The 24,235-nt window shown below is 43.4% G+C and overlaps 1 protein-coding gene across 1 annotated transcript in view; it reads left to right on the top strand.

Moving 5' to 3' along the window:
- The window catches only part of LOC310671387 (uncharacterized protein), a 50,854-nt gene that overhangs the window by 10,273 nt on the left and 16,346 nt on the right, over positions 1–24,235 (top strand). Inside the window, exons 2-4 of the mRNA XM_083427293.1 lie at positions 4,194–4,408; positions 17,285–17,345; positions 20,257–20,352. Coding sequence (XP_083283419.1) covers positions 4,194–4,408; positions 17,285–17,345; positions 20,257–20,352 — 372 coding nt within the window. The remainder of the gene's footprint in view (positions 1–4,193; positions 4,409–17,284; positions 17,346–20,256; positions 20,353–24,235) is intronic.

The following is a 24,235-nucleotide window of genomic DNA, read 5'->3' as shown; positions in this document are numbered from 1 at the left end:
CTAAGCCCATGTCACCTCTGCTGATTTCTTTTCACTTCAGTTTGTGGAGAGGAGTCACTGATACAGATGGGGAGAAAATAGTTTGAGTTTGCATGTGAGTCCACCTAATTGAAACTTCCTGAACAAAAATAAAGCGATCCTTCAAATCTCACTTTTCTTAATTTTACGATTTAGTTCTGCAACTGAGAAATGTATACATTTTTTCTGGATCAGGTGAAAATGTGTATACAGAAATGCATTATATTGGGAGAAATTGCATGCAAAAATGTGTATATTAGAAGAAATGTATTCTAAAGCACTGGTGAATTTTCATGAGGAGCTTTCATTTTAAAAACTTTCAAACTGATGTGGAAATGTGGGGAACTGAAGACTGGATACACGAGAAACCGAGATAAACCAACATTAACATATCCACCCACTGCTAGTCACTGATCTGTGCTGAAATCAACCTGGATTCTGCTTATCTGATGCTACCGGTGAACCCCATTTAGGTTGTTTTGCAGTGGTGGGTTTCAAAATCTGAACCCAGACTAAGTAATACTGTAGACTGAAGCAGCTGTAAGACGTCGGCATGGGATTACTGAAAACCGCAGTGGTAAGAAAACTTGCACAGCTGGAATGAAATTGTGCCCCCACCCCAAAGAAGAGAGGCATCTTATTTGCATAAGATAAGATGCAGAAAGTGACACTCCTGCTGTACCTTATCTGATAACACGCAAGAGATAATCATCCTTACCTCTCCACCAAGCCCTTTGCACAGAAGTTGGGAGAAGGAAGAAACAGCAAGTGTTCCTCAGCTTCATGCCAATTCCTTATCTCATCCAAACTTGGGTGTAAGACTCTTCTTCCTGCTCAAGCTTTGAGCAAGTACAGAGCGAAGGCTAAGTTGCCCTTCCCTTGCAATGCAATTGGGAGAAAGGAAGAAACAGTAAGACAAACAGCTGTATCGTTTTCTTCCCTTCAACGAACAGTCTTTGGGTGTCTGCTGGGTGTTGTTCCTCCTCACCAGAGACCAAGGGGCACTCGCCTCTGGTATTCTGGCCAGTGAAATTGTGGGTGCCTGTCCATAACTTCTTCTTTGACATGCACAAATGGATATTGGCTCATGGCTTTTATATTCTCTAGCCCAACCAACAATTATGGGTCGCATCCAACTGTAATTCTATAAATACGGGAGCACAGGAAGCTGGTCCATCAAGCTGAGTATTGTCTACACTGACTGGCAGTGCCTCTCCAAGATTTCAGACAGGGTTCTCTCCTCACCTGGAGATGATGGGGATTGAACCTGAACCTTCTGCTTGCAAAGCAGATGCTCTACCTTTCCATTTTAATAAATGGGCCTAAGTAAGCCATGCTTGTTAATTTCAGTGGGTCTGTTCTAAGCAGGATGAGCACTGGATACAATCTTATGTAATTTGCATTGCAGAGCCAGTTGTGATAACCCAATGGATCACTAGGAAGCATGGATCTTTTTTGTTTTCTTTCTTTTTTGAATAATTTTTATTAATTTTTAACATATAAATTATAATACATACCACAAAACTTCACATCTTATACAATCTATTTTTGGACTTCCATCAGCACCTCTGATGATCCACCATTCTTATCACTTCTTCTGCATTTCTTAAATTCATATTGCCGTTAAATATCTTAGCTAACCATCCTCCCCTTTATCTATTTTTGCAATAATTCAAATAATTCACCTCACAAAACTTCTGGCAAACCTACAAACGTAATCTGATCATCACAATTACTTTTCAAATAGTCCGTAAATTTACTCCAGTCTTCTGTGAATCTCTGGTCCCGCAGATTTTGAATTCTTTCTGTTAATTTATCTAATTCTGCATAGTCCATCAATTTCATCCTCCATTCTTCTTTCGTCGGTAATTCTTCTTGCCTCCATTTTTGTGCCAATAATATTCTTGCTGCCGTCGTTGCATATGAAAACAGCTTAAAATCTTTTCTATTTACATCACCTCCTACAATGTCCAGTAGAAAAGCTTCTGGTTTCTTTATAAATGTATATTTCAACATTTTTTTCATCTCATTATATATCATTTCCCATAAGTTTTTCACCTAGGAAGCATGGATCTAATGTTTGTATTTACCCGCTCACATTGTACTCTTGAAAAGTTGAGTTTCGGATGAGGTTCAAAGGATGAGAAGGTTGTTTTTCCCCCTGTCCATGAACTATCCATTATTTTGTATTTCAGGATTCAGATTATTATCATTGTGCACTTTGGAAGGGCTTAGGACACCTATTTGTGGTGTGGCAGTCACGTAAAAGTTCATTGTAGGTTGTCTACAGTCACCTTTAATAATACCCTGTTGTACAGTGAGACATGTTTTACTATACCATAAAGGTTACCACACATTTCAGCTTGGTTGCAAGGTATAGTAAAGTTCAGGTGGCTGTGTGGCCAGAGTCCAGAAGTGATTGGCTATCTCACACAAATTATCAACTGGGTTGATCTCTGATTTCTCCTCCTTTCTGGTTCCTTTCCATTCTGTATAGTTCTAGAATAAGATGAGGGTTTTAAAAAAAACCAACACAAGAGAAAGGGCTTTTTCTCTTGGCATAGTTCTCATACCTGTGGAGGAAAGTGTGCCCACACCTTCAAAAGATATCGATCCAGAAACTTGCCCAGAGGCTTCTGGTACTACCCTCTTGGGTAAGATGCTGGCTACATCTTTTGAAACGAAACCTCAGTGATGGAGGCTTTGGCAGTTCTCAGCTGCAGGATTTGTGTGGAGAGAGCTGCACTACAGAAGGAGAAGCCGTTAATTAGTGCTTTTGAAAAATCTGAAAAATGCTTTAAAGTTTATTGGAAGTGCTTCATGAAACACGAAGCCAAGCTGCCTTTATCTTTACTTTAAAGAGTATTTGGTGCAGATACTGAAGAGACTTTTGAGGCAAGTAACACTGTACCGAAACAGACAAATGGTCCTGGAAATATTCACAGTGTGGTGTGCTAGGCAGAGATCTAGGTAAATGCACAAATGTTAATCAGTCCGAGTGTTCCTTATCTTTAATATTGTCAGATATGGGAGGGAGGGTGGGAGGAAGAGAGGTATCAGATCCTCGAGGCCATGGAAATGCTGAAAGTGATTGGATTTGTAAGGGATTGGAGAGTGGAAAGCACACTTTGCAGTTCCTAAGCAACTCTGAAAGCTGCTGTCTTCATTTCTCCTCATCTCTGCACCCCCAAAAGGGTTTCAAACAGATGGCTTTCCATTCAAGGGCAACTACAGAAAATACGAAGGCAACAGTGGCAGCACATATAGTTCTATTTGTAAGTTAGGGTCGTGCCTCCATTTTGTGTGATGGGTGAGCCATACCAAAATTGGGGCAAATAAAACAAAAAAAATGAAAATATCATGCCATTCTATAATGGACGTACCGTATTTTTTGCTCTGTAAGACTCACTTTTTCCCTCCTTAAAAGTAAGGGGAAATGTGTGTGCGTCTTATGGAGCGAATGCAGGCTGCACAGCTATCCCAGAATAGCAAGAGGGATTGCTGCTTTCACTGCGCTGCAATCCCGCTGGCTGTTCTGGCTTCTGAGATTCAGAATATTTTTTTTCTTGTTTTCCTCCTCCAAAAACTAGGTGTGTCCAGTGGTCTGGTGCGTCTTATAGAGCGAAAAATATGGGACATTACGTGTACACAGTAGGGGGTTTTCTAGAAAGGTGCCACAGTTTGTTTGTTTTTTAAATAAATAATTTTTATTATGTTAAGTTATGTTATGTTAAGTGCCACAGTTTTTAACAACAACAACCCCCAAAAAGTGCCGGTACTGTGTAACCTTGAGTACCCCCTGAAAAGAAAAGATAAAAACACTGCCTGTACAGTACAATGCAATATACTTAAATGAAACAACTACATTACAGGTAGGAGACTATTTGGTCCTGGATGGCATCCAAAAGTTTAAACATAAACAAACCCACACAATAAAAGGGTGTTAATTTCAGATGTCTTCATATGCTTGTTATTGATATAATTTGGGGTAATGGTTTTGCACTGTGCAACAAAGGTGTAATGTGGGTTGGTGGGGTTGCTGTTGCTGCTTTATCAAAAGCCTGGATAAGAATTTTGAGGACTTATTTTGGATATAGTAACTCCTGTATTAGTGATGAAAGGTAGACAAGAGGATCGCCGTAGTCTAATCTTTCCATTTCTTGACAATCTCACAGGTCCAGAGCCTAGAACAGCACAACCAAGTCCTTCTCACAAGATGGAACTTTTTGAAAGAACAAGACAACTCCCTTTCTGAGTTGGATATCAAACTCCTCTACGACCAGTACATGAACAGGCTGAACCTAGAGGTTCGATCAATTGACGCAGAAAAAGAACAGCTGGATTCAGAACTTGATGAAGTGCTGGATGCCATGGATGCCTTCCGTAGCAAGTAAGTCTTCTCTTCTTTCTCTGGTATCGGGAACTTGTGGCCCTCCAGATATTGCTGGACTACAACTCCCATCATCCCTGTCCATGAGCCACGATCAGGTTCCCCACTCCTGTTCTAGGTCTTTCACGTGTTTGGTGGACATATTTATAAAGCATCTCTCTCCTCCTTGTCTCTTAATTCATATCTTTCTGCATATTCTGTGCACCCCTCAAAGATTACACCTTTATACTTCACATCTGTATCCACTACAGATAGTCCTGTATTGAGATGAGATGTCATAAGAGAGAGAGAGAGGGAGAGAGAGAGAGAGATTTTTTCTAGAGGGCTTGTAAAATGAAAGATAACCATTCTGTCCTGTGCTTGAGAGGCAAGAATTCTCCAACAGACCTTTGGTTGACATACAGAAGACTCCTTCCACCACTGCCCCTAATACATATTTTTATTATCTAAAGTAAAAACCATGCACTTGCATGGTTGCACAACATAGGAGTTGAGGAGAAAATGTGGTGAGAGTTCAGCAACGCCAGTGCTGTTGAAGCACTGACTGCAGAATTCTTCTTCTTCTTCTTCTTCTTCTTCTTCTTCTTCTTCTTCTTCTTCTTCGTCTTCTTCACTTCGCCTTAACAGTGAGTCCGTAAGTGACTGTGGAGGCCAATTCTGGATCCACACGTCCTTCCACAGTAGGGACATAGGTTTCCAGACTGGTGTTGATCATGATGAGGGTTTGCCAAATGTGCCTTCCTCTTAGCATATTTCTCCCTTTCCTCCTGAGTTTGAGCATCTTCAAAGTCCATGACACCTTTGGTATAGGCTGTTGTCCAATTGGAGCGCTCACAGGCCAGTGTTTCCCAATTGTTGGTGTTTATACTACATTTTTTTAGATTTGTCTTAAACCTCTTTTGTTGACCACCAGCATTACGCTCTCCATTTTTAAGTTCAGAATAGATCAGTTGCTTTGGAAGACGATAATCGGGCATCCAAACAATGTGACCAGTCCAACACAGTTGATGTTGAAGAATCATTGCTTCGACACTGGTGATCTTTGCTTCTTCCAGTACACTGGCATTAGTTTGCCTGTCTTCCCAAGTGATATGTAAACAATTCTGGAGACACCATTGATGGAATCTTTTGAGGAGTTGGAGATGGTGTTTATAAGTGGTCCATGTTTCACAAGCATACAGTAAGGTTGGTAGTACAATAGCTTTGTAAATAAGGCATAGTAGGATCCTAGCACAACAGCAATGGCCACAAGCTCGTTGCGCCAGCATTGAGCCTCCTCTTTTGTTGAGATCTGCTCAGCTGGGCACCGAATATCAGATTGCCAATGCATGAAGAGATTTGTTCTCTTGTGAGAAACAAATAATACCCCTAATTTTAGACTTGGTTTTGTGAACCGTATTTTAATGTCCTGTTCCAATTGTTGGCTTGATTGCTAGATAATGCATGTTGGCTGAATGTGCAAAGTTCAGCCAAATGGAAAGGAAACGTGAGAAGCAAAGGGAGCTTAATGTGTAATTAATTATGTGTAAATGTAGTCTACTTACCCTTCAGTCTCACTCCTCCTACAACATTCAGCTATTCTTTCTCTCTGTTCCTTCCTGGAGTCTGCACTCTTCTAATACCAGCCTGATATTAGTACTTGTATTTCCTGCCGACATTCCTTTTCCTTGGCAGCTTCCTGATTCTAGGACTCCCCACCCAACAGTCAGTTTTTCCTCTTCTATTAGTATATTCACAAGTGACTTATGGATGCACTTATTTGGTCAGTCATTGATTTACTTTCATTTCATTACCCTCCTTATCTTGTCCTGTTATAATTAGATTGTAAGGCTTCAGGCAGGGTTTGAGAGAGACAGACAGACAGACAGAGAGACAGACATGATAGATGATAGATAGATGATAGATAGATGATAGATGATAGATGATAGATAGATAGATAGATAGATAGATAGATAGATAGATAGATAGATGATAGATGATAGATGATGATAGATGATGATAGATAGATAGATAGATAGATAGATAGATGATAGATAGATAGATAGATAGATAGATGATAGATATAGATAGATGATAGATATAGATAGATGATAGATGATAGATAGATGATAGATAGATAGATAGATAGATAGATATAGATGATAGATAGATGATAGATAGATAGATTGATAGATGATAGATAGATAGATAGATAGATAGATAGATGATAGATAGAGATAGATGATAGATAGATAGATAGATGATAGATAGATAGATAGATAGATGATAGATAGATAGATAGATAAGCACCCTCTGTTCTTCACCTAGCAGTTATAGTTGTAAATAAAAATGGATAAATAATAATATACCTACCTGTGAATAGTCTTAAAAATAAAAAAGATACATAGATGCAGCCATCTCTGCCATAACCCCTATTTACAAGTAAGTAGTCTCAAGGTCACACCAACCTAGATAAAAGAGGAATTGGATTGCCAGATGGAATAGTGGGTGATTTGATGCTGCAAAACGAGGCAGGCGGGATTTTTGACACCGTATCTTTCACATCCATTTGGCAGAGCAGACACAAATCGTGGAACAAAGATCTTGAGAATAGGGTTGTAGATCTGGGAGATCATCCAGGTGACCCTATGATCCCAACAATCCAGATGTTCAGGGTCATTTAGGTTAAACCGTTGGTATGAGAAGGCATTCCCAGTTCCTAAAAATAAAGCCATCTGGATGTTTTCCTAGATCTGCTTTCCCACTCCTAAGATCTTTATTTTTATTACTCTTGAGCAGGTTGGGAGATTTTTTACTTTTACTTTCACCGAAGCAAGAGTAACATGCCAGGATCCAGCTTGAGAACTTTGAAAAGATATCCCCTGACACCATCAGTCATTAAGCAAAGTAATGAGGCTGTCGTTATTACACAATGGCAATGTTTCCCAAGGGAAACAACAACCAAAAAAACAAAATATGCCAGCAACATATTTAGCTGTAGAGTTAAAACCTGTGAAATTTCCTTTTAAAGATATTATTGTTGTTCTTTTCATGACAACATCTGAGAGTAAATTAAATGTTTCCGTCCAAGGGCCATGCATTTCAAATTGATTCTTAGGGCTTCTGGTCACTTTTCCAATTGACTAAAGGTTTCTCTCGGTTTTGGACCAGCAAGTTTTATTTAGAGATGTCATGAAAATCATGATTTTCTGCTTGGAAAAGATTATAGGTAGAAAATATGTGGGTGCTGGTGGCAGGCTGGGACTAGATGCATAAAATGTTCCACAATTAAACCAATTGCCAATAATATGCATGCAACGATCATTTTCAGACCGTCCTCTCCTCTTTTCTACTTCTTTTCTTCCTTTATTCCTTGCATAATATTGATTCCAAGCGGCATTACATGTAGGGCTGCACAAATTACCGTATGTTTTGCTCTATAAGACGCACTTTTCCCTTCCTAAAAAGTAAGGAGAAATGTGTGTGCATCTTTTGGAGTGAATGCAGGCTGCGCAGCTATTCCTGAAGCCAGGAGAGCAAGAGGGATCGGTATGCTCCTGTTTTGGGTTTTGGTCTAGAAATAGTGCTTTCAGTAGAAATACCCCCCCAAAAAACACTTTACTTGTAAGAAATATACACCTTTTCTAAACAGAGCTGAACCAAAACGGAGGCTTTTTGTGCAAAAAGACTTGGAAAATGTGTGATTGTGCAATTGTTCAGCCCTGTGAAATGGATTTAAACTGTTCATCTTGGCGGGATGGCAGGAAGCTTTTCTCTTGCTCTGATTTGGCTTCTTGCGAACAGCATAGAGCCAGATTTGGTTGGCTTTGGTATCATCTGGAAGCCTGTATGTAACAAGAGATGCCACTGTAGGTAGATATCTGTTGGATCAGTCTCCAGCTATTGCAGTTGGTGCCAACATAATCCAAGTTTACCAAATCCATATACAGTAGTACCTTGGTTCTCAAACTTAATCCATTCTGGAAGTCCATTCCAAAACCAGAGCGTTCCAAAACCAAGGCACGCTTTCCCATAGAAAGTAATGCAAAATGGATTAATCCATTCCAGACTTTTAAAAACAACCCCTAAAACAACAATTTAACATGAATTTTACTAACAAGACCATTGATACACAAAATTAAAGTGATAATGTATTGCAGTCACTCACTCAATCAATCAATCAATCAGTAGCTGAACTGGGTTCCACAAAGTCACAAAAACAAAAAAGAGCCACAAAAATGTGAAATAAATAGCAAAAACAGAAGACAGACCTCAGCATAACACCCAAAACGGAAGTGTGGTACAGTGGTACCTCGGGTTACATACACTTCAGGTTACATATGCTTCAGGTTACAGACTCCGCTAACCCAGAAATAGTGCTTCAGGTTAAGAACTTTGTTCAGGATAAGAACAGAAATCGTGCTCCAGTGGCGTGGCAGCAGCGGGAGGCCCCATTAGCTAAAGTGGTGCTTCAGGTTAAGAACAGTTTCAGGTTAAGTACGGATCTCCGGAACGAATTAAGTACTTAACCCGAGGTACCACTGTACTCAATCGGAAGCATAACACTCAAAACGGAGCACATTCAGCTTCTGGAAAAAGTTCGCAAACCATAACACCTGTTTCCAGGTTTGCAGTGTTTGGGTTCCAAGTTGTCTGAGTACCAAGGAGTTTGAGAACCAAGGTGCCACTGTATTCAAATATAATGTATTAACTCTGAAAGCTGTGCTTTTGCTTTTACACATTTATTAACGTTGTTGTAAAAAATTATCTCAAAAACCTGAAGCCATGCTAAAGGGACTTTCTCCTAATATAGCACTGCACTTCAGCTCAAACCAGCTTGACTTGTTACTGGATTGTTCAAAGGCCCCAGGTTACTGTCACAAAAAAAGAGCATATCCTGAGTCTCCATAGTAAACTGGATACCATTTTAGATTTTAGTAAAGTGGGGCCGATATCAGTAGCAGAGCAATATTTTATCATGGTCTCCTTATTGCAGTCAAAGGTAGATTGCGAAAGGTCAGTTTATTCCAAGTACATTTCTTAAGATCCTCCCCCCCCCCCAATTAACTAGCAGTGATATCAGTGCAGATGAAACTGCCCTGCTTTTTTGAAGCAAGGGATATTTCAGACCCTCCAAGAGTCCCTATTTTCCAGGGACAGTCCCGGATTTACAGAAGCTGTCCTGGTTTTTGACATAATCCCAGAATGTCCCACTTTTCCTTAAGAAGCCCCTATTTTTCATCAGAGAAATGTTGGAGGGTATGGAGTTATCCAACTCCCCAAGCCATCTGAAGGTAGTCCTATATAGGGAAGTTTTTTTAATGTTTAGTATTTTATTATGTTTTTATATAATATAATAATTTTTTATTGTGGTACAAAGATCCGTAACATAGATTCAGAATAAAATACAGATTCATACAGACAACCCCCTGGGAGAGGAAGACCGAGCTGATATTTGTTTCATCTTGAGTATGATGATCTGTGATACGGCCTCGGTCCAGTATACCTGAAGGAGCGTCTCCACCCCCATCGTTCTACCCGGACATTGAGGTCCAGCTCCGAGGGCCTTCTGGCGGTTCCCTCATTGCGAGAAGCCAAGTTACAGGGAACCAGGCAGAGGGCCTTCTCGGTAGTGGTGCCCTCCCTGTGGAACGCCCTCCCACCAGATGTCAAAGAGAACAACAACTACCAGACTTTTAGAAGACATCTGAAGGCAGCCCTGTTTAGGGAAGCTTTTAATGTTTGATGTATCACAGTATTTTAATATTCTTTTGGAAGCCGCCCAGAGTGGCTGGGGAAACCCAGCCAGATGGGCAGGGTATAAATTATTATTATTACTATTATTATTATTATACGTATGACTACTGAAAAAAACTTTGCCACGGCCACTGTGATATCATTAGACTTGTCGTCCAGAAGATATTTAGTGTAGTAGGCTTCAGATTTACCCGGCCGATTTGCCAGTAGGGGTTTAATCAACAGATCCCTAGCTTGCTCATATTGTCTGCAATGCAGTAGGATATGCCTCATACAATCGACGTCCTGAGAGCATGCGCAGACCCTATTCGGATAAGGGATGCCTCTCAGTCTGCCATTTAGCCCTTCTGATGGAAATGCATTTAATCTGGCTATGGTGACTCCAATAAGTTGGTACAGACAGATTTCATAGATATGCAGGTGTCTGAAAATTGAACCCATAGTGAATTCCTACTGCTATCGGGCCACAGATAACATGAGATTGAGATCGGAGATCACTATGTGATATGTCCCAGAGCCTTTGCCTCAGAGATGTTTTTATATATGTTGGAAGCTGCTGCCCAGAGGGCTTGGGGCAACCCAGTCAGAATGGGTGGAGTATTATTAGTATTATTATTATTATTTTATTATGGAATAGGACGTCCCTATTTTTATTGGAGAAATGTTGGAGGGTATGATATTTGTGTCTTTGGCACACACTTATACCAAGTACACAGGCCTTTTCAATTGTGTCGAATACTTTTACCAATTATTTTATAAAATCAGTAAGCTGGATATAGCTACTTCTGCAGAATCACATGTGCCTAACATTGCAAATTTTATACTGCTTACATATGTCCCGGTTTCCCATCTTCTAGTGAAAGAGAATCCAAACTCTCGTCAGGAGGATATGTTCAATGCTCTAGTCCTCTGTGGCAATGGAAAACTGTGATAATGTCCTCATGATTGCATCCCACTTGATCACATGAATTTCCAGGAACTATCAGTGGGATTCGAAACCTTCTTCCCTTAAGGAATCCTTGACATGAATTTGCCTTTCAAGGAACAGATGCACATGGCAAAGGTTGGGCAAGCATGTTGTTAGGTGCATTCCTCAATTTGTGCAAAGCATCAATGCACCTGACCTATTATATTTAGCTATGTGTTCCACAAGAATGGAGAGTATAGCCCAAATGTCTGGCACTTTCAAGACTGCATATCATAATAATAATTTTATTATTTATACCCCACCCATCTGTCTGTGTTTCCCTAGCCACTCTTGGTGGCTTACACATTGCAAGGATATATTGTTAAAGGCACATAAGCTGTTCTCCACCATTGCTGCTCTTCTCATTAATAAACCTCTTAGCCCCCAGGGTTCCCTGAAACACAGTCTGAAAACTTCAGTCTTGGACTGAAAATGGCTGCTTCTGTCTTGTGTGTTGATCATTATATTCACTATCTTTGGTTGTTTATTTTTAAATGTGTTAGAGATTGCTCTGGGCATCCTTCATGACATGGGTGGGGAACCACCAGATGTTCCTGGACTGTAGCACCATTATCCCTGACTATTGACCATGCAGAAGGTCAATGGAGTTGATGGGAGCTGCAGTTTAAAACATCTGGAGGGCCACAGCTTTCCCACCCCTTCTTTCTGACAACACAAATGAGCCCATGCTGAGAAAATAAGAAAAGGCAGCAGACAGGAAGTGCTAACATCCACTAGGCTACGCCTAGTGTCATCACACTTGTGTGCAGACACTAACATGAGAGCCACTGTGGTGCACAGTGGTACCTCGGGTTACATACGCTTCAGGTTACAGACTCCGCTAATCCAGAAATAGTACCTTGGGTCAAGAACTTTGCTTCAGGATGAGAACAGATATCATGCGGCAGCGGCGCGGCAGGGAGGCCCCAATAGCTAAAGTGGTGCTTCAGGTTAAGAACAGTTTCAGGTTAAGAACGGACCTCCGGAACGAATTAAGTACATAACCAGAGGTACCACTGTACTGGTTAGAGTGCTGTACTGGTGCCTAGGCAGCCAGGGTTCAAAACCCCACTCAGCCACAAAACTCATTCAGCGATCTTGGACTGGTTACTGTCTTGAAGCCTAAGCTACCTCACAAAGCTGTTGTTAGCATTAAATGAGGTGGGGAAGAACCATATATGCTGCCTTGAGTCCTTTGGATGAAAGATGGGATAGAAATGTTATAACAAATAAAATAAAATATTTTAAAATAAGGTATGGTATACAATAGGGGGATGCGGGTGGCGCTGTGGGTAAAACCTCAGTGCCTAGGACTTGCCGATCGCATGGTTGGCGGTTCGAATCCCCGCGGCAGGGTGCGCTCCCGTAATTCGGTCCCAGCGCCTGCCAACCTAGCAGTTCGAAAGCACCCCCGGGTGCAAGTAGATAAACAGGGACCGCTTACTAGCGGGAAGGTAAACGGCATTCCGTGTGCTGTGCTGGCTCGCCAGATGCAGCTTGTCACGCTGGCCATGTGACCCGGAAGTGTCTGCAGACAGCGCTGGCTCCCAGCCTATAGAGTGAGATGAGCGCACAACCCTAGAGTCTGGCAAGACTGGCCCGTACAGGCAGGGGTACCTTTACCTTTATGGTATACAATATGGGTTTTACCTAGTGGGTACTTTATAATTAATCCCCACCACCACCCTCCTTGCCCTGCACTTGTGATTCTCAGTGAGGATCTCCAGCTGTTGTAGTTGGGAATGAACCTTCCATGTCCGTATGAGTCAACTCCTGGATGCATGTCCTTGATACCAGGGACTCCTACGCAATCAGCCCTGGTTAAAGGAACGTGGATGGTTTGGCAGGCTTTGATCAGGTTGCTCTGCAACCCCATCAAGACCGACATGCCTCCTGCTTGCTCCTCTCCTACCTCCCTCGGGTAAAGTATGTCAGGGCCTTGCAATACATAAAGCCTTCTCTCAGGGTGGGCTGAAGGCAGGAGGTATTAGAAGGAGTTGCAAAAGAGAACGAAGAGGGATCAGGGTTGTATGCATGAGGCAGGCTGTAATTAAGCGTAGCGTGTGTGCTCTGGCAACAAGTCAAGCATTCCAGCCAAAGGGCAGAAGAACCAGAAGAACCAACATTTCTGCCACTATCCTTGTAATGGGGCTTATGAAAGAGGTAGCTCCCAAGGTGGGGAGGAGGTGCTGTCATCACCCATTCTGAATTGGAAGAGCTCTCTTCCCTCAGCCTCGGGCTCTTTCTGTTCATTGGGGCTTTTTCATACAGAGTCATGGTGTCTGCATTGACTGCACTGCTGGTTCAGGGGCTTCAGGGTTTGACTTAGCCCAGCAAGTCACCTTGCATGTTCGGGTCGCACTTCAAGTACAGTAGAGTTATGGAACGTGTAGCCACCAAATGTTCTTGGACTCCAGCTCCTATCAACCCCAGCCTGCCTGGCCAGTGGTCAGTAATGAAGGGAGCTCTGGTCCAAGAACATCTGCAGGGCCACAGTTTCCCCATCTCTGGAACAGAGGTTTGCAAGACCGGCTTCTATTATGGCTAGCTGTATGAAGCTTCTGAATGGCCAGGCGTGTCCTTCTGTCCTTGCCTGGATTTCTGCATGTTGAATTTGTTCCCTTACCCCTGCTTGAAGGCTCCTACGCCAGATCTGAAAATGGGCGAACATTTCCATGGCCCCGGCCTAATTCTGTGAAAGCACTTCATTGTGAAATACCTCGGGTTACAAACATCTCAGATTACAAACACTTCGGGTTACAGACTCCACTAACCCAGTAGTAGTACCTTGGGTTAAGAATTTTACCTCAGGATGAGAACCGAAATCGTGCGGCGGCGGCACAGCAGCAGTGGGAGGCCCCATTAGCTAAAGTAATACCTCAGGTTAAGAATGGTTTCAGGTTAAGAACGGACCTCCGGAATGAATTAAGTTCATAACCAGAGGTACCACTGTTATGAGTAGTGAAGATTATTGTGAAATAGTAAGTATTTCCGTGGTGATAGGCTCTGATATCTCACTGCCAGGGCTTTTTTTCAGCCAGATTTCACTGGAGCTCAGCTCTGGCACCTCTCAAATGGGCACCATTGCCATTCTAAGAGAACAAGGGAGATGTTTGTACTGAGCTCCAGCACCTCTTCTAGAAAAATAGCACTGGTCACTGCACACATTAGAAAAACACCCTTTTAATGAAGGGCATAAGGTGACCAGACCTGTGGAGATCGTTCCACTACCCTACCCTACTGTGTTCTGCAAGAAATGAGAGAAGCATGAGGAAAACCAAAGAATACAATAGCGTGATGTTGATGGTGTCCTGCAAATGCCCTGGAAAACGTCAGTCAACAAAGTGTGGCTATTACATAGTAAATGCCTAGTGCAGAAGTTATAAATGGCTTTCAAAGAGGATTAGACAGTCTGGTGGAGAATAAAGCTATCAGTGGCTACTAGTCAAGAACCTGCATGCCTCTGAATACCAGTTTCTGGAGAACAACAGTAGAAGAAAGCTATTGCCCTTCTGTCCAACTTCTGTGTTTGCCATAGGCATCTGTTTGGAAACAGGATGCAGAAGGGGACAGACTAGTCCATCTCAGCAGAGCTCTTCTTATTTGTGCTCAGGTTCAGCCCCCACTTTGCCCCCAGTCTGTCACATTTAAAGAGAGAGACTTATTCTCCAGGTTGCAGCCAGGGAACCCTACTGTGAGGCACTGTGCAATGCTAAGGCACAAGGTGCAGACTGAAACCAACATCTTAAGGTAATTTAAAGAGCTTTCTACCTGGCAGAGGGGGAAAGAATTAAATGCAGTTCCTTGGTTATGCCCAGAAACCGAAAGGCGGGGGGCCGGAGTAAAATGTATCATAGTCGTATCGATAACACACAACATCTGCAGCCCTTCAGCCATGCCTCAACACCGCTCTCATTTGATCTCAGTAAAGGCATGCTTTTTATTACTTAGACAATAACAAGCTATTGCATTACCGAAGAGAAAGCATTCTAAGTTGTTAGGGGATATTAATGCAGTCCATTGTGTTCACAGCTTGCCTCAGGGGCCCCTGTGGGACCTGCATGCCACCCAAGGCTACATTCCATTACTTCCTGTTGAGAAGAAAATGGATCACAAGTGTCTTTATGACTGCAGGCTGCCAGCATCACAAAATGGAGTTGCCTCACTCCCATCACATCTTCTGTAGCTCCTTAACAAACCTGTTTAAAACACCTGCAGTGATGGGGCCTCTTCTGGGAACTTAGATACAAGGGGGCACCACCCTGTCCATCCAGTTCTGTTAAGCCTGGAGACGTTGGCATTGTCATCCTTTGGCAAAGCTGTATGTAAGTTGAGCAGATGAAATTGGAGATATAGGGCTTTGAGATCTTAGTCATTGTAGCTCTAACATGTGCTGCTGCACACTGTAGAAAGGATGGAAGCAGCAGGTGGTGGTGAGCATCAGTCAACACAATGCAACTCTTCCCATCACAATAATATAAAATGGCAGCAGCTGCCCTAGGTGTCCGCTCTGTATTTGGTGTTCTCTAGAAAGGGTTCCATTAGTTGAGCCCCTTGGTTCACATTTTGAGACACTATAATTATTGTTCCATGCAGGGGGTGGTGGTAGATGCTGTTTCTTATACCATAGTAAAGGTAAAGGTACCCCTGCCCGTACGGGCGAGTCTTGACAGACTCTAGGGTTGTGCGCCCATCTCACTCAAGAGGCCGGGGGCCAGCGCTGTCCGGAGACACTTCCGGGTCACGTGGCCAGCGTGACATCGCTGCTCTGGTGAGCCAGCGCAGCACACGGAACGCCATTTACCTTCCCGCTAGTAAGCGGTCCCTTTTTATCTACTTGCACCCGGGAGTGCTTTCGAACTGCTAGGTTGGCAGGCGCTGGGACCGAACGACGGGAGTGCACCCCGTCGCAGGGATTCGAACCACCGACCTTTCGATCGGCAAGCCCTAGGCGCTGACGCTTTTACCCACAGCGCCACCCGCGCCCCTTCTTATACCATAGGATATAATATAAACATTCTTAATGCAGATAAGGTAAGAGAGAAGCACTGTCATGGGAAGTAACCATATGAAATGAAGAAGAGTTTGGATTTGATATCCCGCCTTTCACTCCCTTTAAGGAGTCTCAAAGCGGCTAACATTCTCCTTTCCCTTCCTTCCCCACAACAAACACTCTGTGAGGTGAGTGGGGCTGAGAGACTTCAGAGAAGTGTGACTGGCCCAAGGTCACCCAGCAGCTGCATGTGGAGGAGCGGAGACGCGAACCCGGTTCCCCAGATTACAAGACTACCGCTCTTAACCACTACACCACACTGGCTCTCAAATGGGCATTTGATGCAGTGTTTTCCAAACTTGGGTCTCCAGCTGTTTTTTGACTACAGTTTCCATCATCCCTGACCCTTGGTCCTGCTAGCTTGGGATGATGGGAGCTGTAGTCCAAAACCAACTGGAGACCCAAGTTTGCGAGACCCTGATCTGATGTGATAAGGAACTGTGGTGTGGTGCTGGAGAGGACCACCAAGGACCTACAGCCACCAGCCACCATGCCACAATCGTTTTGAACTGTGCTTGGGAAGAAGGAAATGGGGTGGTGCAGATGAAGGAAATCTCTTTTGTTCTTTGAGGCAGTGGGATGACGTGATTAGCCACATGCTAATTAGAGATTATTTTCCTACATCTTCTGCACTCGCCCAGTGCCCTTATTTCGTCTGCTATTATTTCTCACGTTATTTCTCCTCCCAAACATTTTCTAGTCATTCTACAAACCCTTTAGGGCAGGGGCAATCTCTTATTGCAGCAATATCTGTACAGGATCCAGCAGAATGGGCCCATCATTCAAAATTATGTCTCTAAGAGGTATGATAATTCACAAGTTAATGAGATGATAGTTCAGGCGTGACTTTTTTTGTGACGTGTGAGTGGGATGGGATGGATGTGAAGGAAACACCGGTTCTGTTTCCTAAACAGAAAATGGAAATCAATCCAGAGCAGCTAAATTATATGCACTGTTTAAATTATACCTTCTGCCATTCCGTTCATACCAGTCATCCCTCTTTTCCTTTAGATATGCGGAAGAAATAAACAAACAGATCTTGAGAGCCTAAATTATATACACTGCTTAAATTATACCTTTTGCCATTTCATTCATACCAGCCATCCTTCCTTTCCTTTAGATATGAGGAAGAAATAAACAAACGCACTGGGATGGAATTCACCTTCATGACACTCAAAAAGGTAAAGTAGACCCAAAACTCTTCAGTTTCACTTCCATGCAGTGGTACTGCTGGTTCCCAGCCCTATACCCATCTCCCTCGATGACAGCTGCATCACTGGCAGGTTTACATAAAATCTCTTATGGAAGAGAGAGAAAACTTTTAAAGGCTTTTCCATTTCGGGGGGTTTGGGCCACTTCTTTTATTTAAACCAGGAACTCCTAGATTGTCCCTTGATGAGATTGTCTGCTTTGGAATGGACACAGACAGGCATGAGAGAGAGACAAAAAGAGAGAAAATGGACTGGTTTCAAAGAGGGAGAAAAATGGAAACAGTGTGGTTAGACCTGACTAAGTTGTGTCTGCCTGAAAAGGGTGGTTATAGGTCCATTTGGACCACTAGGAATAAATGAAAAACAAACAAAGTGCTTATTTAAACCAAAAGGGTTGAAGTTCAAAAAGGTGTCAACCATCTCTTTTTTAATATAATTTATACGCTGAAAAAAATATTACTGAAATGAATAAAGTGAAAGAGGGGTTCAAAATTGAATTCTCAAAATTAGACATTTTGGCTTTTTAATTTTTAAAATTGATTTGCACTCTTTCTAATCCAGCTTGTTAGTTTTGTCAATGTCCTGGCTGCCACTTACAGGACAAGCGAAACTTGGACTGCGATAATTGTCAAATCCTTACAGCATTTGTTATTTCTAGATACTGCTGCAAATGAATCATGATTTTGGGCAGCAGCCATATTATTGTATCAAATAATTTTGCCCTATGACCTTGATTATAATTATTCTTCTGAAAAGGAGGTTTTAAAAACATTGGAACCAAGACAACCTGTAATTGTTCATTGTCATCTGGCAGTCAGACAAGCATGTCTGGGACAAACCTGTATGATTATAAGAAACTTGTTCAAGATTTCCATGATGTTTTAAGTGCAAACAGAAATTTCCAGCCTTTCCTGTTCTTAAGGCATAACGACGCTCTTGTGTTACTTCTAAGTTGCCTCACTCCACCTCTTGATGGACAGCCTTGAATGTTCATTGAAGGTGATTGCTATGGGGACCTTTAAGTACGAAACAAAGCTGGGCGTCAAAAAATATTCCCTGTGATACACTGCTGCTGCTATGAATTACGAATTCCTTTTACATGTGTTCAGCCTGCATTGAAACCAGCTTGCAACTACCTTTATGTTTACTCTGCTGGTGCCATTCAACAGCCTAATTTTTTCTTCTAATTCAAAGAGTAATTTGTGGACCAGCCCAACTTCCTTCCTTCTGTGATCCACTTAATTTCCAACAGAATGAAGAGTTATATGCAACAATGTCATACCATTTGGGCAAGGACTTCTCCTTGTGCAACAAAATTTTTCCTCCCTCCCCCCCCCCCATCCCTCCCAAATCTGTTTATGGGGTTCCCCCTAACCAGAGGCACCATCTTTGCAAGTTGATTGAGGGGCCCGATTGACATCCTGATGTCACATGAGTGATGCCCTGAGGGCCAGGGGCAGAGTCGAACGTCCTCTGAACATTGAGGGGGTCTGGTCCCATCAAAAATACATGGGGGGGAACTGCCTTAGTGCCTAGGAGCTGGTGTAAAGGTAAAGGGACCCCTGACTGTTAGGTCCAGTCACGGACAACTCTGGGGTTGTGGCGCTCATCTCGCTTTACTGGCCAAGGGGGCCAGTGTTTGTTCGCAGACAGTTTTTCCGAGACATGTGGCCAGCATGCCCAAGCCGCTTCTGGCGAAACAAGAGCAGCACACAGAAACGCCGGAGCGGTACCTATTTATCTACTTGCACTTTGCCGTGCTTGCGAACTGCTAGGTTGGCAGGAGCAGGGACCGAGGAACAGGAGCTCACGCCGTCATGGGGATTCGAACCGCCGACCTTCTGATCAGCAAGCCCTAGGCTCTGTGGTTTAGACCACAGCGCCATCCGTGTCCCAGGAGTTGGTGTGCATGCCCCTAACCCTCCAGAGCAAATGGCAGCATGAGGAAAAGGAGAGGGAAGGGAAGTTTGTTGCAGAAGCTCTTGTACAAATGGAACAACTTTGTTGGATGCAACCCTAAAGCAGTGATAAAATCTTACATATATTTTGGGACATGAAGCAAAAAGGGAAGTGTATTACCCAAACCTAAATGAGAGCAGGTACACATAGCAGAACTCCCTCAATCTGTGATTTTGGTTTCCAAACAGGAAGTTTGGAGTTCCTCTAAAGTAGGGATATGGAACCTGTGGTCCTCTGGATGCCGTTGGACTCCAACTCCCATCAGCCCCATTCGACATGGTTAATGATCAGGGATGATGGGGGTTGTGGTCCATCAGCATCTGGGTGGCCTTCTCAAAAGCTTCTGAAAAGTTTCCCAACAAGAAGATAGGTGGAGGAGGAAAAGCAAACCTGGAAAGTAGATTGTACACATGTTGTGATCTTCCATAGCAATGTGCAGCTTCAGAAGAAGGCCGGGTGAGTGTTGGATGCAGCTCAAATGTGGCAGCAGTGAGATTGAATATGCTTGCCATCACCTTATACAAATTGAGCATGCCCCGGAATAATCTGTACTGCCTGGAGATGCAGTAGTAAATGTGTAAGAGGGTTCATTAACAAAGAAGTCAACATGGAAAGTGTTCCTCAAAAGCAGAAGGTTTTTTTTGAAACCACTCTTGACACGGGTGTATGTTTTTAAGCAGCTTGCATTTTGTAACTGCACATATGGAAGTAGGAGAATCAGTGTATGATTATTCAATCCCTGTGGCTCTGAATGGGGAAAGTCAGAGTTATGGTGGGAATGTTTAGAGAGCATCTAAGCATTGGTCAGCAGAGGGTACTTCTCCCCTCCTCAACAATATGTTGCGGCACTCTTAACTTTTGGTCCAAAGTTCCAACTCAAATGAAAAAACACAAACTCTTCTTCTCTTGCTGTTCTACACAGGATCTGGACAATGGCTTCCTCCACAAAACTGAACTTGAAGCGAAACTGAGTGGACTTCTTGCTGTAGCAGAGTTGATGAAAAATATCTATGAACAGGTAAGAGAAAGCATGAAAGAGCAAGGTGGGCTACAGGTGTGTTTTGATTGCGTAAAGATTGGGCTGTTGGTCTACGGTGAATTTCCAGAGAGAATTCAGTTTTCTGTATGTTCCTAATTCAGTGAAGGTTCTCCTTAGTGCCTGTTCAGTTTTTAAACAAAACACAGAGACACCTGTGGGTTACAGCTCATTCTCCATACAAAATCAGTGCAAAGCGAACAATGCTGCCGCATAATAATTGGTGGGAGCCATGCAATTTGATCTTACGAAAACACTGTCTGAGGCGTCAGAGCACACCAAGTGACACTTTCTCAGCCCAGGCTGATCCCTTAAGAACAGCCTTGCAAGACAAGGCAAACTCTTTTTTCAAAACAACAACAACAGCAGCACAGTAGCTTCAATGATGGCCGGAGACAAATTAGGAAAACAACTGCAAATTATATATATATATATATATATATATTTAAAAAATCAGGTTTTATTTTGTCAAAGTATCTTGTCAAACGCATAGAGCATGTAGCTGTGGCATGTGCCCACCCTTCCAGTACATATTACACCAAACATATTACAACCCAAGCTGTGAAGCAAGACCTCTACTCTCCCCCAGGCACAGGATCTGCAACCAGGGTGCAATGACAGCCCTACTTGTTTGAGACACAAACATCTTCAGCTGCTTCAGGAAGGAATTCCCCAGCAGCACTCACCCTCCTGCCCACATCGCCCTCATTGCATTTGGCCTTGATACATAATCAGACGGTGACTTTTCCTTAGGAATTCAAGATATGCTATCCGCAAGGAGAGTCTGCTGAACTGCTTGGCTCAATCTAGCATGACAGTTCGTCTCCATTGTGGAGACTGGCCCAGCCTTGCCAGTTGCTTTGGAAAGCCCATTCTGTTGAGGACAATCTTTCTCACTCTCGTTTGTCAACCCATTTCTGTTTTGCTCTTGGAATCCTGCTCCAAGACCTCTTTCTTAAACCAAGCTTTTCTGCAATCACTCCAACCCCATCTACCTCCTTCTGCCTGTGCCAGATATAGCGCCTTTGCCCTGCCCTCTCTTGAAATGCAGGCTCACTTCAAGCCACCTGACCTTCCCTGCTTTGTTTGATGCCAAAGAAATTAAGGAAGAGGTGTTTCAAAGCTTTCCTGGGCTTTATCATGCACATTGAGGTTTAGAACTCCCATTTATTGCTCCCATTTCACAGACAGCGCTCCAGCGATCAGCATAAAATGACTCCAAGGTTATTACATTAATGGAGTGGCCTGTTAATTAAAGTAGAGCTAGTTTGTCACCATGTCTCCTTTGCTTCCATTTTTCTTGTGCATTGGTTGCTTTGGCCAGAAGGTAGAGACCATAATGGTTGCTAGGACTGGCAGAGATTACTTTTTGTAGGCTCTTTCCATGGATGTCTTGTCTCCTCCTGTGCCTCTGGTCCTCTTCCTCCCTACTTTCTATTTCACAAGCAGTCTTGATAGGCAGAGAGCCCGCAGAAGTTTCTATATACAAATGCAAATGTCATCAGCATAAGAGATTATAACAGCAGCAGTGGATTCCCCTACCCGCTGCCCGCCTGCTTCTTCCTCAAATTGCACCATGCACATTTTATCACCCTCTGATCCTCAGCTTCAGGATGCTTCACTTATTTCAAGCAGGTTACTAGACCTTAAGGTTACTGAAGTAAGTTTGAAAATGTGTGGGCAGTGTCTAGGACAAAAATTCAGAAGACAAAGTAGAGGGTAAATAGGATTTCAGGTGTCCAAGACACATAGCTGAATATTTTGGGTAAACACTGGGAGGGAAAAATGGCTATCAGAAGCAATATGTGAACAGGCATGTGCACAGTTGTTTGACCTGCTTCATTCATGACCACTGTGGGATCTACAGATGGAGGGTGGCATACAAATTTAGTAAATGATTATGGCCAGCTTTACATGGCACTGAAATTTAGACATTTTAAACGTAAACAGCCCCACCTCTGTTCTGCATGAACAGAGGAGAAGTCAGAGTTATAACCAAGCCCAGACTGCAGTAGTGTTATGTAATGGTTCATAGAATCATAGAATCATAGAGTTGGAAGAGACCACAAGGGCCATCGAGTCCAACCCCCTGCCAAGCAGGAAACACCATCAGAGCACTCCTGACATATGGTTGTCAAGCCTCTGCTTAAAGACCTCCAAAGAAGGAGACTCCACCACACTCCTTGACAGCAAATTCCACTGTCAAACAGCTCTTCCTGTCAGGAAGTTCTTCCTAATGTTTAGGTGGAATCTTCTTTCTTGTAGTTTGGATCCATTGCTCCGCGTCCGCTTCTCTGGAGCAGCAGAAAACAACCTTTCTCCCTCCTCTATGTGACATCCTTTTATATATTTGAACATGGCTATCATATCACCCCTTAACCTTCTCTTCTCCAGGCTAAAAATGCCCAGCTCCCTTAGCCGTTCCTCATAAGGCATCGTTTCCAGGCCTTTGACCATTTTGGTTGCCCTCCTCTGGACACGTTCCAGTTTGTCAGTATCCTTCTTGAACTGTGGTGCCCAGAACTGGACACAGTACTCCAGGTGCGGTCTGACCAGAGCAGAATACAGTGGTTCTAGGGGTTGCTTGTGCGTAAGCCGGTGCTTATCTCCCCGGTTGGGTGCAAACACCTGGCTGGGTTGCCAAAGTGAACCTTTTCTGTCCGGACAGCCACTCACCCATGGCTGACTCAATCGCTGGCAGAATCTGTCAGTGGGCATTTCTTAAACTTCTTCCAGCAAAGAAGCTCTTTGATGCCTAGTCTTCTCCTACTCTCTCTGCGCGAAAGCCTTCTGTGCAAGGAGGGCGTGGGCAACGGAGGGCCCCTACTCTCCCCGCTGGTCCCAGGCAAGGAGTCATGGGACCGCCTCGTCGCTTCCCCCATCTGCCCCCCTTCTCCACTGGTGCTACGCTGATTCTCTTCCCCAGAAGATGGGCTGCATCTCCCGATCCCTGGACGCTCTCTGGAATCCCTCTGGCTTTTGCTCTCTCCCTCCGGCACTGATGGCAGTTCCCTGACATGTTAGGAATAGGAATGTATGGATGTGTCCAGGGCCGGATTTAGGTTTGATGAGGCCCTAAGCTACTGAAGGTAATGGGGCCCTTTATATGTCCAGCTGTCCTTTGTCAACAACAAATTGCCGCTGTTTTTTGTGTTGAATGTATGCTATATGGTAATTTATGGACCTAATAGATTTCTAAAGCCATTTGCACATAACAAAATATGTATTTTAGCAAAGCAATTGATATAGAAATGAGCAAACCAGTGATATTTTGGGAAGCAGGCTAGCAGGCAGGGCCCATTACTTACATCATAGGAGCCTACACAATACAAAACACCATTGCTGCATGTAGGTTTTATTTTATTTTTTTTTATCTTATATTTTAGAAATGTACATCCAGGTGTGTTTTTTTCCTTTAAATTTTTTTGGGGCCCCCAAGAGAGTGGGGCCCTAAGCCAGTGGCAGAGCTTCATGCTCTGGGGCCGGGGGGTGGAGAGCAGATGGGGGCGCGGCTGGCATGTGTCCCAGGGCGTGACACACCACCCAAAGGGGCGTGGCGCCCGGCATGGGCGGGGGGCAGCCGCAATGGCACCCCACTGGGCTCACGCTGCCAGGAGCGGTGTGGTCCCCCCGCTCCTCCGCCAGTGCCCTAAGCTATAGGCTGTTTAGCTTCTACGTAAATCCAGTACTGGGTGTGTCTCGATCCACGTTCCTCTACTATTTTCCGTTTCACAGCTACTGGTTAATTTTGCACAAGCCTTTCTTCTGTTTCTCTGTCCAACCTTATCGAAATAACTGTTCTAAACATATCATAGCGCTTGAGGTGGGAGAGAAATTCCATTCAGTTCATTCTATAGGCAAATCT

This window comes from Podarcis tiliguerta (assembly GCF_965153285.1).
Source record: "Podarcis tiliguerta genome assembly, chromosome: 2".
Lineage (NCBI taxonomy): Eukaryota > Metazoa > Chordata > Lepidosauria > Squamata > Lacertidae > Podarcis > Podarcis tiliguerta.
This window is presented reverse-complemented; position numbering and strand designations above follow the sequence as displayed.